The sequence below is a fragment of the Cinclus cinclus genome, chromosome 7 (assembly GCF_963662255.1).
Source record: "Cinclus cinclus chromosome 7, bCinCin1.1, whole genome shotgun sequence".
NCBI lineage: Eukaryota > Metazoa > Chordata > Aves > Passeriformes > Cinclidae > Cinclus > Cinclus cinclus.
This window is the reverse complement of record NC_085052.1, coordinates 20,805,578-20,821,565: the sequence shown is the minus strand read 5'-3', so window position 1 is coordinate 20,821,565 and position 15,988 is coordinate 20,805,578. Positions and strand designations below refer to the sequence as shown.

At 44.0% G+C, this 15,988-nt stretch overlaps 1 protein-coding gene across 8 annotated transcripts in view; it reads left to right on the top strand.

Annotated features, from left to right (window-relative positions):
- The window catches only part of CAMK2G (calcium/calmodulin dependent protein kinase II gamma), a 117,836-nt gene that overhangs the window by 38,476 nt on the left and 63,372 nt on the right, over positions 1-15,988 (top strand). For all 8 annotated transcript variants that reach the window (XM_062496956.1, XM_062496955.1, XM_062496960.1 and 5 more), the window contains one exon: positions 14,781-14,840. In XM_062496956.1, coding sequence (XP_062352940.1) covers positions 14,781-14,840 — 60 coding nt within the window. The remainder of the gene's footprint in view (positions 1-14,780; positions 14,841-15,988) is intronic.

Here is a 15,988-nt window from a genome sequence, read left to right as displayed (position 1 = left end):
GGGAAACCAGGGTAAAGAAATCTGTCACATTCTCAGTGGGTGAGGACAGTTAAAATTTCAATAGCTCTTCCACAGGGATTGCGTTGGGCACAGGACTTAGACAAACTCTTTCATTCTTAAAACAATTAATGACTTGACTGCAGGATTGGCAGCTGTGGTGCCTCAGTATTACAGTGTTTGAGGTTTGTCTTACAGAGATCTAACTAGCTGGAATGTCTGTTTTAGACCAGTTCCTTGTCCTTGGTGCATCTGTAGTGGAGATGTTACATGTGGTATAGACTTGATATGATTTCCTCCTAATTCTGATGCATTTTGTGCTTTGGGTAATCATCCTAAACTTCTGCATCAAAGTAAGGCAGTTCTGATGTGATCCACCAGGATTTGTTGCTCACATGGTACAAGTGAGCAGCCTGCACTGTAGACAAACTAATGCCAATGCAGGGATCCAGAGCAACTTCCTATACAGTGTCTTTATTACTATTTTTATTATCTATTTGCTTTCACACTTTTTCAGTGTTTTCCTTGTCTAAATGGGCGAGCTTTATAATGCATCCTCAGCTGCCTGAGATCTCAGTGCTTGAGAGACAATTCCTGAAAGCAGGAGCAAGTGCAAGAAGAGACATAAAAGTCAGTCATAGCCAAATGGGAATCTCTGAGCCCTAATGGTGATTGTGACTACCTCTCTTGCTTGCCCACTTGCTCAAAGGCGGCGTTGTTCAGCGCAGGCTTTGTGCCCACCAGGAGATGAGCAGCGGGGATACTGTGGGCTTAAGAGTTGGTTTGCAGCACCCATCGTCGACTGGCAGCAGCATTTATCTAGGCCAGCAGGGATACAGGGAGTGAGTGACTCACTCGAGGATTCATGCGAGCTTTCCCCCACTCCTCCCCCCCAGCGCAGCTGTGCCTTGGTCATCAGCCATTTGGGAGCTAGCAGCTTTATTTGGTTGCTGTTTGCAGTGGGCAGTTTCTGTTAAGGTTGTTAATTTTATCAACTGCTTTCAAAGCTAACTGACTTCAGAGAAGACTTAAAATTGCCTTTGCTGATCTATTCTCCTTCCCTGCTCATAGGGCTGTCACCCAAACAGCTGATCTGGCAGTGAACTTGGCTGAGGAGGTGAGAACAAGCAAATGGGCTGGAGGCAGAAACCTCCTAAGCTGATCCACCAACAGCATGGTCACTGTTTTGGATGGTGGCTGTTGTGGTTAGGCTGACTGCCCTCTCTTGGCACCTCCTTGGCTCTGAGAACTGGAGGTCTTATGGCTTTGCTCCAGCTGAACAGAGAAACGTGTTTCAGTGTGTGGTAAAGGAGTGAATGTGGGTACAGTGTGAAGAACGAGAAATTGTTTAAATAATTGTAAAATGAAAAACTGATTAGTTTGTGATGATAACAGTTGCTAAACTAATCAGAAGTTGTCAGACTTGCTTTCTGTTGAACTGTGGGTGACATGGTCAGTAAGGCTGCTGAGGGTTGTGGCCCATGAAGGAGAGCAGCCTGCCCTGGGCAGCCACTGTGCTGCCCTTTGCTCCTGTTCACCAAGGCCAACAAGTCTCATCTCTGAGCTGGGCTCTCTCATCTCACATGATCCCATTTTCCTTATGCTGCCCCTTTTGGTGGGTTCTCTGTCCTTCCCATGCACCATGCGTGTGGCTTTTTTTCCCCTCTGGACAATTCATTAGTTGTCTTTGTCTTCTGTCTCTCTTCCTGTCTACAAGTGCCGTTAATGTTTTTTCTTTTAGAAGCACATTTTATGCTTGCATTTCCCAGGGCCTGGAGGACACACTTTCTAGGTCTTCCTGCCCGCTGGCTGCTGTCACTTTAGATCCTGGCTGTGTTAGATACAAGCAGCTTGGGAGACTTGCTGTCCCCAAGTCCTGAACAGTGCTGCTTGCTCTGCCACTGCTCCCCCGCTCTGCTGGGTCACAGAACCCAGGAACCTCTTTTTCTGCAGAGAGCAGTTCTACAGCACTGGTGAATAGTTAGTTAGTTAGTTAGTTAGTTAGTTAGTTAGTTAGTTAGTTAGTTAGTTAGTTAAGGTAATGGGCTGTACTGCTTTTTCCCATGTTCTTCAGCTGCCTGTGAGCTTGTGAGCTATATATTTCTGTGCTGGGACTGCAGCAGTATCTTCACAGTATACAGCTGTAGTTGTCCTCTGCCTGCTCTGCTGAAGGACTGTGCTATTTGGATACACTGCTTGACAGAACTGAAGCAAAGGAGCGAGGCTTAGAAAGGGACAGGGATCACCTTTGCTAGCATTCGCCTTGAAGTGAAGATAGCAGTTTTAGTGATAGGATGAACAAGGTCCTAAGTCTTATTTTGCTAGACCAGCTGTCCAGGTAGACATAGCAGAAAAAGTAAGCATAAGGACACTGGTGCCTGTTCAGAAGTTTCTTCTATCAGGGAGTGCTGCAGTCTGCAGCCTACCTTTGTGTTCTGTGGAGCTCCTACTGCACTGTGAATGCTCCTTGGGCACTGGCCACAGGCAAGACGATGCTCTGCTGTCTTTTTTGGATTTGAAATTCAACCTCTTTGTTGAAATAACATTTGTAGGGCAGAAGTGTTCCTTTTAGGTCAAAGCTGAAGCTGTCTGGTGGTAGTGTGGAGCAGTTTTTCTTGCCTCATTTTCTTCTCATTTATGTGTTCTGTAGACAAAGGAGGGTTTAGTCTTCAGACATGTTGGCACAACATCTTAACCGCCACCTCATTAAAACTGAATCTCAGCAGAGAAAGTTCCTTGTAGCCATCAGTGTTAGTGCTTTAATAACTGTTTCACCACATTTTCTTTCTCCATCTGACACACCACCCTTTCCCTTCTCATTTTCTGCCTTAGATAGGCAGCAATTTACAGAGCTGTGTGCTCTGAGATGAGGGCTACAGTTTCAAGCCCTCATCTTCAGTCGTTCTTTGTGGCGGGGTGGACTTAATCAGTGAGAATATTCTGGGTGTGTTGTCTGTTAATCAGCAAATCTGACCATCTCTTGAGATTCAGTAAGTGTCTGTTGACTTGATATGGTGCTGTGCAATTTGATGCCAAAATGTACCACATAATTTAGATCCAAATCATAGCAGAGTTTTGGTGGGGGGGAGCTGTAGATGACCTTAAAATTAGTATTACAGTAATGTAGCAGCATTAAATGCCTTCAGGTAAACAAGATCTAAACTTATCTAGCCAGGAGCATTAAACATTGATCAAAACAAGAAATTAACTTAGCCAGAGAATAAATTTAAACTGTAGCATAACAGCTGCTTTTTTGGAAAAAGGTTCAAGTCAGGTGCCTCATTCCCTGAGAATCTGAAAACAAGCATGGTAATGGAACAGGGTGACCACTTTAAAGCTGTTATGTGCACCAGATTGTCCAAATCTGGAGCTTTCATGTGAAGGAAGCTATTTTCAGGCTGTGCTCTTGTCAAGTGCAATGCAGTCTTTGTTGGGTGGCAGTTCCCAAAGAGACTAAATGTGTGTTTTTAAAAAGAAAAATATTTTTTCCCAATTCTGAACACCAGACCTCATAATAAAAATTCCTTAGGTTCTAGCATGCCACTGAAGTTGGATTTCATGCTTCCCAGAGTGAGGCATGATGAGGTATCACAGCAGTACTAATGCTGCCCCTATCAATTTTTGCTTTGAGTGTTCCAAATTTGTTATATTTGAACTGCATTGTTTCTATCTTAATTTCTCTTTCTGCAGAGGGATGAAAAACAGGGTAGTGAAAGGCTCAGATTCCAAAGAACCGAGTTTGTTCATAGACTTGTCACTGAAATGTTTTCTGGTTTTAGTACCTCTACTTTTCTCCTCCAGCTCTTTAAAGGTAAGGGAAAGAAACTTTGTGCTTCAAGGGTTTTCTGGCCTTGTAGTAAATATTTGTTAGACACCTAGAGATTCTCCAAAAAAAGACACTATGGAAGTGGTAGTTTATTTATGAGCATATTTTGTTTGTTTTTTAACATATTTTTTCAACCATTTAATGATCTATCTTTTAGAAATTTTCTAGAATTTCTATTTTCCCAAATCTCTGCTTGTGTTGTATAGGTTTAGGGGCAATTCAAGAGAGGTCTCCAAAGGGCACTACCACATTTCTAAGGGAATACATTATTGTACAGCTCTTTGTGAGCTAAGAGATGCTGCTATGCATATTATCCTGTCCATCTCATTGCAGAAAGCATATGGAACCTATCTAAAATTCAGACTGTGTATTTTTAAAAAAAAATCACTTGTTCCCTCCCCATGTCTCTGTGAGAGCATGTTGGGTTGTTCTTTATTTAAGCATGCATCCTACAGCTGGCCTCTTGGATCTGAAACACTCCCCCTCAGCTTTCTAACCGAGAGACTGTGGTGTGTTTGTGTAAGTTAGCATTGTTACTGCAGCCTCCTGCCTCAGCATCTCTTAACCCACAACTTCTCCCTTTCTCCGTGTGGGAGCCATAGCCTTTGTAGGGGAGATGAGCTCCTTGAATGTGTGTCTTCAGTGGATCCACTGGGATGCAAAGGTGGTGTCCCACCTCTTTTTGGACGTGATGCTTGGCTCTAGGCATGCGAGTTGCCAGATTCTCCTGTTGTGCATTTACTCTGTGCCTTTGCTGTGAGAGTATCTGGGGGAAGGGGCTGTGCTGAAAGAGGGGTGTGGGTGGAGGATCTCTCTTGGTCTCAGTGAAGTTTCTGGTAAGCTGAAGCAAAAAATACATCAGCTCCCTTCCCCCATACACCGGAGTGTTTCTTGGCTCTGCACCCAAACTAGCAGCTGAGCACGTGATTTACTTGTAAAATGCAGTTTAAAAAAATGGTGCCCTTGCAGATGGGAAGCTACGGATGGGAGAGCTGGGCTGGGGCTGCCCTGTGTGCCGCTGGGGCTGTCTCAAAGGGAAAGGGGATGTCTCCCTGCTGAGCTGTTGAAACTGGGGGGATGTGGGGCTGCAGAGGAAAGCGCAAGCTGCGGGAGCAAAATGGAGGAGAAGGTGCTGAACCACAGCCTTAGCAGGGGAAGGAGCTGGGCGTGGTGCATGTGGGGCAGGGACAAGCAAAGGGAGGGCTCTGTTGCAGTGGGGTGGGGGCTGTGCTTTGAGAGCTGGGCTACACAAATACCCTGAGCTGAGGGTCTTCTGGCAAAGTCCGCAGTCTGACGTGACCGTGATGGAGCTGCCGTCATCTTTGCGCTGGTTTGGTGCAAGAAAGGGGAAGTTGTCTCACTATTCACAGCTGAGGAGCTCAGCACAGTTCTTTTCTCTGGGATGTAGGCTTTCCAAAGCTTTTTAAATTACACTAGGCTAATATGCCCAAGAAGAGCTAAAATAAGCTGTTGCACTCACCACACACTTAGTGGGGACCTTCAAGCAAATGCCCCCAGTGTGCCGGGCTGGCCAGCAGGGCGATCACACCATTCTTAGTGGGTGTGCAGTTGCACCACATTTCTTCCTGTGTCAGGGCTGTGATGGGTGCACTAATGCCTCCTGGCCACAGCATAAAAGAATTCATGCCCTTTGCTGTGTTTCTATTGGTCTGACAGCATTTGTGGTTGGTGATCTCCATTGCTTCAGATTAGGAGGAAGGTGGCTGCATTTTTGTTCTTGTCAACTGGAGGATGTATTCCTTCAGAAGGGAGCTACAATCTGCTGCTGCAGGAATGGTTGCCAGTACCTCCCACTTCAGCGCTGATTTTCCTTGTGTTGCATCCCACCCTGAGCAAGGAAGAAGTTTGTAAAGCAAGAAATGGCATTCTTTGCAGTAGCCAATGGAACAGGTGCTGTTGGTGAATGATGGGTAATTTTAATGGTCAGTCTGTAGAATTCTGAATTGTTGCAGCAGACTGTAGGTACCAACTTTGTGGCTGTAGGTGTTAATCTAGCACATAGGCAAATGTTTCACTCTGAGGTGAAACATTTCCTTCCCACCCATTCACCACCAAACCTGGGAGCGTACTTTCTTCTGTGACTTGTCTCCGTCATGGTGACATGAAATAAACTGATGGTTAGCAGGGGAAAAGAGGGGGAATTAAATTCAAGTCAGAGTCAATTCTTCATTGGTTTTTAGCAAATAAAATAAATATTTGATGGGAAAATCAGATAATAATAAAGCAGAATAAAGCAGAGTTGGCACAGGCCTTGTATATCCCACTGGCAGCATGGGATAGGTGATTGGGGAGATGGAGAGATGTTTATCTTGCCAGCAAAAGGGACTGATATGGCCTGAGAAATGTGGACTGCAAACAGGGCTTGCACATGAGATGGCATGTATGTCATGTGAGATTTTATTGCAGACTCTAGCTGGGGCCTCAGTGGTGCTTCAGCCTCTTGTCAGTTGTTCTGTAGGCAGGTATCCTTCACTCTGCTCATGCTGCTGGCTCTTTGATACCAGGGCTTCCAGCTGAGTCCACTGGGTTCTACCTGGCTCATTGCGCTTTGCTGAGTTAGACTGGGAATAGTAAAGTTTTTAAACCAGTCTGAAGAGCAGGGGCTGCAGGAGCCTGTGGCTCGTGGGGAGGGGACAGTGTATGTTATGGAGGGGATGTTTCATGAAGAGATTTACAAAATGCTTCTCTGAGTGCTGTAGCAAGGTCAGAAGGAGCTCCCTTGTCCAGATTCTGAGTTTATCTCAAGTTTGAAGCCAAGGACTATGTCTGCAGCAGATGGCTGGAGTGTTTGCTTGCTCCTTCCCCTTCCTGAGTGCCCATGCAGTTGTATTTCATGTTGGTTTGCAGTGCTGGCTTTGGTCAAACTGTGGGATCTTCCACAGGCAAGAACCTAAGCAAATGGCTACCATTCTCTCTCAGATAATGAAAACACATAATATGACTTTATTTGTGCCTTTGTAGGCAAAGAATGGCACGCTAGGCTTGAGCATGCTTAGTCTGCTCAAATCATTAATTGTGCCAGAGATTACTCTCACCTGTACCAGCGAGCCTGTGCTGATTCACTAATTTGACCTCCTTTGACTCTTGAAGTTCCTGGAAAGCTGCTGGTGGCTGTGAGAGCCCAAGCTCCCCACCTCCTCTTAATATGCATGTCAGTGTGCTGCTGGTTTGCTTTAGAAGGTGTACAGTAGGTAATACTCAGGGTATGTGTTCCTGTTGAAAACAAGTGGATAGGAATTCTCTTTCCCTTACCAGGTCCACCTGCTGGATAATTCAAAGAAAAATTTTGGACGGGTTGTTAGCTGATAAACTGAAAAATGTACATGGGAATAGAAAAGGCAGGTTTGAGTGACACCAAGTGTAGAAAGTGCAGTGTCAAAGGTGCACACTATGGCTTTGAAAAAAGATTCTTCTCTTCTAGGTATTTTTAATAGCTTTTTTGCTTTTGGTACTGTTGTACACATATTAATATCTGCCTGTAGTTAGATTATCTTTGCAAAGTAAGTACAAGGTAATGAAATGTAGGAAAAGAGAATAAATTGCTTTGGCCCACTCTTCAGGGTGCTTATTTGAGATACAAATAGAATTACTTAAACCATCTTGACTTCCACTCTGTGGTGTTCCAAGTCTAATTTCTGCATTACTTGAACAGAAAAGTGGAGACTGTGCTAAGTTTATGTCAGTTGTTCTTTTTAATTTATTTGCTTTGGTTTTCCAGTACAGTAATACTAAGGGGTTCACAGACAGTAGTGTGTGTAAACAGAGCTTGTGACCAACTGTGTGGACTTCAGGTTGTCTTTAAGATCTGTGTGTATATGTACTGTTAGGAGTTGTATTACACTTTCACAGGTGGAGTTGTTTGTTTCTGGGACGTTGTGAGAGCAGGGGAAAAGGCTGTTACAAGGTGCTAATATTAGTGGTTTTTCTGGAGGAATGGTTTTCAGAAAATGTTTGCCAGCATTTCTTAAAAGAAATCTTGTATTTTCTTATTGTGTCATGTTGGCACTTGAACCTCCTTCTGTCTGTAGCTGAAGGCAAGTGATGAGGATTTTGCCACTGTCTTGTTTCTCTGGCTTTCACTGGCTGAGAAAAGTGGAGCTTGGCTCTTTCATCTTCACATGCTGTCTCCAGACGTGTCTTCCTCTCGGTGACTTCATGACTCTTGCAGAGTTGCTACAGCAGAGATGCTAGAGGTGCTGTTTGGGTGTGAGAGCCCCTCTGCCCTCGCACTTGGGACAGCGTTGCACTGGAATTGTTCTGTTCTGAGAGGCTGGAAAACAGACTCTGGCTTTCAGAAATGTCACCTGCATTGTCAGTAGTATGCTGCTACAGATTTATTAATTTTAGCTGGTCTTTGAAATGGCCATGTAGAAACGCTGAAATGGGAGGGGGTCATTATATGCTTATTTTCTTTGCATTTTTCCTTAGGCATCTGCTCTTAGCTCTTGTCAGAAAGAATATACTGAATCCATGGAGGCCTCTGGTCATTACTAAGGCCTAGGATGATTTTTTGGTGTTTGTGTCTACTAATTCTGCAGATGGGGAAGTGGTATCAGTCTGACACTTGCTGGTATCCCTGTTTTAGTTGGTGGTGTGGTATGGCATACTGTCCTCTGCTACCCTGTTGTAGATGCTGAGACATCTCACTTGTTCTGTAGTACAGTCTTGCTGGAAAAAATAAGAGAATCTGGGAGAAGTCTGTGTCTTGAAGTGCAGGATGAGAGAACTAACTCTCTTTTGCTGGGAATGTTTCAAAGAGAAAATTTAAATATAAACAAGCATGAAGGAACCTGAAGGTTCAGACTAGTCTTGCACTACAAAATGTATTTGATGTAAATTCGATTTCTGTCTTGAAGCAACTCAAATGATATCTTAGCAGCTGGCACCAATTGACTATCTCCCTGAATTGGCATGATGACAGCAATCAAACTGAATTTATTGCTTAGAGTTTGATTCTTCTTCCGGACTCTTCCCATTCTCAGAAATGTAATCTAGAATGTGTTCCCCCAGGAATGATAGTTGCAAGCCTCCTTTAACAGCAAGGACAGAGCATGGTCCTAATGCAGGATGAAGACAGGTGATACTGCAGTATTGAGCAGCCAGATTATATATTCCATTTGAGAATAGTAAGATTATGTGTTTGTAAAGGGAAGAACCCTGTTTTTTACTTCATTACATAGATTCTTATCACAGAGCTGATTCACACCTAAGTGTTTTCTTGATGCTTCGTTTTTCTGCTTTAGGAAAGAATCTGCCTTTTCACTGAGGTGGCTAAAATCTAGACTGCTAAAAGTTATCCCCTGCTCATTTTTCTTTTTCCTTTCTTAAGGCAGGTGTACTAAATAAAGAGTGAGCTTTAGTCACAAGACCTCAGTATGACTGCAGTTTGGTAAAGTAAGCCAGTAAATGCTGCAGTAGATGTAGTCCTTTGCATAGGGATCCATTTTGAAATAGTGCTGTATTTCTAATGCTTGTTGAAGAAAGTGTGTTAGAATTGAGTTTTTACACCTTGCTTTCTGGTAGGTGTGAAATTAATCACTTTTGCTGATAAATCTTTGTTTATGTCAATAATTGTTTCATCCAGTATTTCAATTAGTTTTTAATGCTGACTTCTACTTCCTCTTGGCAGTAGAGGGAATAACCTGAAATAGGTGTGCTTTTGCTCACATTTGTTCCTAGGGCAATAAATTTCAGTGTTCCTTGGGCAGGTTGAGGGGATGGAATTCACCAAGGGCACTTCTCTTTCAACCTCCCTGGCCAGTGATTCTTTGTGGAGCTTGTGGCAAAGCTGTGGCTGGAGAGCGTGTTCACATGGCAGCTGCCCACAGCTGATAGAGAACCCCTCTGCATACAGAACTGTATCTGCATCTCCTGGGACCAGGAGTCACTCAGGGCACCACAGCTCTGTCTGAAGTCAGGAGGATCTCGTGCTGTGCTGCCAGTGCAGGGTGGCAGTGTTGGCACCTGACACCCAACCAGCTTCTCCTGCTCTCTGGCTCAGGTTTGGCCCTCACCCTGCCTACTTGGGACTGATCTCCTTTTTGGGTTTGTGGTAGGTGTTGTTCCCTAGGCTCTGCCTCTCACAAGCATACCTCAGCTCCATGCAGACAGGTCTCCCTGTGCTTCCTTGGCAGCCCCTTCTCCTCACACACCTTCCTAACAGGCTGATTAGGCACAGTGAACTTTTTCTTCATATTTTGTTGTTGTTGTTATGTGAATGTTCTCACTTGGCAGCTCTAGACCACTGGGATTTATAGATATTCTCTACCTTGTCTGTGTCTGAAAATGTTCTCCAGGTCTCAGGTACCCTTGGAGGAGAAAGACCTGGTGAGGATGAACTTCTTGCAAAGCAGCCATGCATGTAGTGGCTAGAGTAGAAAACTGGGAACTATTTCCCTGGAGGAAAATGGAGCCCAGAAATTTGGTCTCATGTTGTTCATCAATCTCTGCTGCTGCATCCTTGGGATATCAGATACAACTGGTCAGATAATAAAATTATTTTCTTAGCAAAGAGAAAGAAATGTGCATCAATGTAAATCCAGTTATATTCCACACTCTGCTGGAGACTGACAGGTGTTTGTGAAGTAACGTTATCTGCTTCTAGAATTTTATTTCTGTTGGGTACACTTTCTTTTAGCATCAAGTTATCCTGAGTATCTGGTGAAGTTTGATGCATTGTAGAAAATCAGGACAAACTACGATAGTTTTTGTTTGCTGTCTTCTTTAGGGCTCTGTCTTCAGGCAGGGTTGTTGTTTTAACCTTCCCAGTCTGAGTTCCTTACAGCAGTGACTTCTCTGATAATGCACAGCCATTCCTGTCCATCCATTGTGCATGAAGAGCCCTGCCTCAGTGAGGGAGCTGCAAGTTTGTGTAAAATGGAGCAGTTTCATTTTTATAGGTCTTTAACTCTTACAAATTATGCTAACACAGCCATTATTGTTTTCTATTTAAGTAAATCCGTAGCCAAATCAAAACCCATCCCAAAGAAATCCCAGTTCTTTCAAAAGGCATTTTCTCATCAGGTATGTTCAAAAGAAACCCAGCAGTAACGTCACTAGAATGACAGTGCTATGTTTGCAGAGCAATGGTGTTAAAAGTACTTGTGTTAAATGTAGGTTTACAGGCTGAACAGAGATACAAAAATCATATTATATAAAGGGCTGATAAAGATAAATAGATATTCACACCTTAGTTTGTGTATTAAACAAAAGTAAGTTTTCTCTTGTTTTTAAGCACCATCTTCTTAAGCATTTATATTTTAAGTTTTGTTACAAAAGAGATACATAGACTGCACTTTCCTGTCTGTGTAGATACTCATTGCTTCAGACTGCAGATAGAATAATTTCTCAAATAGCAAGATTCTTTTTTTTTTTTTTTTGGCTGGAAAATAGTAAATTAATATTGGATGAGTGTTTGTAATATCCTGTACTTAAGTTTTAAGCATCAGCTATTGTTCAGGGCTAGACAGCTCTGTAACATAGCAGGAAAAGAGCTTAATGAAATCCAATATTTGGAAGCAGGAGGTAGATGAATTCAGACTTGGAACAGCAATGCCAAATTTTAACAGGAAGGATAGCTAGTATTTGGAGTAATTTCTGTGGGTGTATGACTTTATTTATCACTTGAAGTCTTGAATGTGAACCCTTATGTTTTCCAAAGGATATATTTTGTTTTAGGCAAATTATGGAAATTACTGGTTGAATTTCACAGCTTTGTGAAAGGTGGGAAATAGGCCCAATGTCCCAGACCTAGAATCCTGTAAGGTAGGTCAGATGTGCTGTTGTGCTCCTGTTAGCTAGGAGCTATAGTTCCACTGTGCATTAGGAATAAACACCTCCACTCCACAAATGACTTGCAGAAATAAGTTTTATCTTTAGGGCAGAGGGAGGAGAAATTATTTCTTTGCAAGCTTTTGATAAGTAGGGGATCTTTTCATTGTTATTTTAATATTATAAAGACTACTTTGCATTTTAAAGTTCAGAGAGACCCTGTATGAGAAAAGTGTTAAAACCAACCCATTCACTGCTCTGTTGGACTCAAAAAACTTCGGATGTTTTGTCTCTTACTGGGAATAAACTTTTGTTACACCAGAATAAGGTAGAAAATTTAGGTTCTGTTTTTATTCCTTATGCGTTTAGGTACCAGGTTGTTCCCCACAGGTACCAAATTTACTCTGGTGCTGATTTGATGAGAGTCAAATGTTTACACCGTGCCAAAGACCACTGGGTGACGAAGACCTTTGGGATGGGGATGGGGTGGGATTATCAAGTGACTGGTTGGGCTGTGTGCTGTGTGTGCTGGTGCTGCCTGGAGCAGGATGAGCGATCCTGCAGGAGCTGTGATCCTCCAGGACCTTCCCAGGAGGAAACCCTCCCAGCCTGACCTTTCGCTGCTCTCGGTTGTGGCGGCTGACTGCTGCGGGCTGCTGCTCCCGGGGCTGCAGTGTGCCTTTTCTCTGCGAGTTGTGCTTGAGTTGGCCTGTTTTGTTGCCCTGGAGACAGAAGAGTGTGGTATGCTTTCCCCCCGACCAGAAATAGTTTCCTGTACCTTGTGACCGGAGTGCTGTACTCCTCCTCTGGTCTCCAGCCAGGCTGTGTGGTGCTGGAGGGATGGGGTGTGGGGTGGTGACCTCTTGTCACAAGTTCTGGTATGGCTGCTGCCCATGAACACTAGCTGCCCTGCCAGCTCCCCTCCCTCTACACGATGGTGTAGGATTTCAGGGGAGCAATTGCTCTTGATTTACATCTCCCATGGCATTTTGGTGGTTATGTCATTTTGTTTGAGCCTTGCTCCTGTCAGCTGTCTGTCCTGACTGTCAGGACTTGGTAGCTGAGTAGCACGTGGTTAGCTCTTGCCTCTTCTTCCCCCTTTGCTCAGCTGTTTTTGCTGTCTGCTTCTCTGTGTCCTTGTGCTCCGGAGCAGATTCTCAGCAAGTATAGCTGTGCACGAGGGACACGTGATCCGGGTGGATGAAGGATCCCCTTCTGTAGGAGTTCCAAGTAGAGCTGGGAGGGAAAGTGGGGAATTTGCAAGGCCAAAACATGTGAGCAGGCTGGGGATAGTTTATCTTAAACTGTTGTCCTGCTGTGAGAATCTGTCCTGAGTGCAGAGTGTGCAGCACTGGCTGTTACTTTGCAACGGTGTTTTGCAAAACTTCATTTGTGAGAGATGCTGCTAAAAGGGAAGAAAAGACACCCCCACCCCTCTCAACCAATGCAGGTGAGGAAGTGCTTGCACTGCACCAAGGCCTCAGGAGCACAGAAGCTCTCCAGGCTTTCTTGCTGCCTGGTATTTTATTGGAGAGTGGTTCTGGCACAGAACTCTAAAATATATGTAACAAAAACAATAATTTCCAGGACTGAGAAGGAAAGAGATGAAAGGAGTAATTTACCTTCCCCCATCCCTGAACAATAGCAGGTGAGGGTGTAAGCACATCTCAGCTCTATAAAGTATTAACTGGGACATTTTCTGTAGTTCAGCAATGGAAAAGTAGACGGGAATTGTGCCCTGAGCTTCTATTCCCAGCCTGGGAGAGGAAAGTGTTCTGTGCTGGGATTTGGCTCAGTCTCATGTCTTCTGCTCGTAGGGAAGAGAACAACTGCCAAAAGACTCCTTTACAGAGGGAAGGGAAGATGATGCAGAGACCAAGGAGCTGAACAGGCAATTTCCAGGCAGAGTAGTGCAGTGCAGCTTTGTTGAAGAGGGTCTCTAGTGGGATTCCTATAAATCAAAGGGTGCTGCATTCCTACCAGTGATCTGCTGAGTGGTCCAACCAGCCAGGGATCCTGCTTGCTCCTGTGAAGGTCTGTGTGTCACAGTGATGCAGAGTCATACCTGTGCTGAAGATCTGCTAGAGAGGAAATGTAAAGAGTGGGCAGGGACTGCTACTTCCCTTTGCTATGTTCTTTAGATGGCTGGAATGGGAACTCCAAGGACTGGACATTCTTACTCGTCTTGTTCTAGGCATCTGCATCTACAAAAGTCTAGATTTTAGCAGCTGCCAGGGCTGCCTATAAGATTTTGTCTCCCTCAGTTTCTTTCAGTTAATCTGTGGTTATCCAGTGTGAGCTTTTCACAGGAGATGATGGGGTTGTTGTAATGTAAATTCAGGAGTCAACCACTGCTGAAGTGAAAAGTCTCCATTATTAAAAAGTCCCCTGCTTCTTGGCTGAGAAAGGCAGAGTTGCTCTAACTCCTTCTCCTTTCCTTGAACTCGCACATGGGATGAGAAACCATTTTTTACTCTCCTTGATATTTTTCTTTAATCCAGATGAATGTTGTGCTTGAACTGATGTTGCCTTTGGGCTGGAATAAGCATACTTAGCATTTGAGCAGAACTTCTTGCCTGGAGATTTCTAAGTGCGTGATCAGCATTTCACCAGTGAGCTTGTCCATGGGTACTGAAGTATGGTTACCTTTACAGTTCACTGAAGCTGGCAGAGTTCCCTATTTCATGTGATGGCTGAGCAGTAGCAGGAGCTGTGTATTTCTCCCTCCTACACTGCCCTTCTTTTGCAGTGTTTCTTTGGAGTGGAAGCAATTCCTTTTCCCATTTCAAGTGTGGTATTTCTTCTGAGTATTTTCCTCCAATTCTCCAGCCTTGGAGAAAGGATACCTCCCAAAAGGGGTCTCGCTGGAAGTGGCTTTGCATATTTGAGAAGCTGATGGAAGAGCAGTGCCTTTCATCCTGCAGCTACTCACTTTGAATCAAAGGATGCAGTACCAGTTTAGTGCTGGCTCTGAAGTGGGAGCAGCAGTCCTTGTACAGCCTCTGCTGCATAGACCCTCACCTGAAATGCCTTGAAGTTTTGGGAGACAGACATATTCCAGCTGTTCTCAGCCTTTGGGATGTCTGCTGGGTCACTGTGTTGAATATGAGCAAGAGCTTAATCTAGAGTTGTGGTGCCTAACACATTGTTTCTTATTCTCTTTCAGATCACCAGAAACTGGAACGTGAAGCTCGAATTTGCCGGCTTCTAAAGCATCCAAATATTGGTAAACTTCCTTGGGCTCAGAGGGATGGGGATGAGACAGGAGTAGCAATGTGTCTCAGCTAACGTGCTGTAAGAGAAGAGATGTATTCTGAATGTTCACAACAGTTCATCAAAGTTGCCTGTTGAAATCACCTCAATAGTTTATCTCTGACTAATTCTGCATCCAACCCTGTCCCATTCCTTAGCATCCTGACCCAGATGTTCACCAAGGAGTGCCATGTCCCCACCTACCCACCCCTGCAGAGCTGTCCCTGCTCTTTGGGTGATGCATGGCTCTTGTCTGCTCATCTGACATTCTGCAATGGGAGTGAGGTGTTATGTTTGTTTTCCCCACATCCGTCTTCTGTTTGTTCTCCTTGGCCTTTAGTGACATGTCAGTTTAAATGCTGTATTCAGAGACATGTCCAAAGATAAAGGGGGGTGGGCTAATACTTCAGCTCCTCTCATTGTAGTAGCCACTTACTCTGAAAACAAGAGACCAAAACCAAATTGTCCATGTTGAAGGGGGCAAAAGAAGAGTGCTGGAGCAAAGGGAATAGTTTGTCTAAAAATACAGAGGGAGGAAAAATAAGGCACAACATAAAAAATCCTACTTTATTTACTGAAATGTAGAGAGAGGGAATGGATTTTTATCTAGCTCCAAAGCACCATGGAAGCTTGGACCATTAATAATCCCCTTTTTAGCTTTTTTAAATAAATAAAGCCTCTGGGATCCTAGCTACAATCTGATCTGAGCTAATTTATATAAGAAAACATTAAAAAATACCAAACTGCCACTTTTAACCAAACCACAGTTAAATATCCATTCCTGGGCAGACTATGATGTATTACTTTTGCATAACTCAGTCAGTGGAGATAATACTATAAGGGCAGCTTTGTAATCATTTGCTCCTGTCATCTGAAGGCCTGGGAGAGGAAAGGTGCCTTGAAGCATACCCCATGGGCTGGCATCCGTGCTCTATTCCATGTGTGATGAACAAGCAATTTCCACAAGCTCAGGACCTCACATAAAGCAAAGTTCCTTAGCAGCAGCTTTTAATCAGAAAGAGCTTTCTTCATCTGAGTGTAGTTCTGGTGTGGGTCTGGCTTGGGAGGACCAGGGGCCACCTTCTGCAGTAATTTGCACTGATGAAAATATTAGCCAGTAGA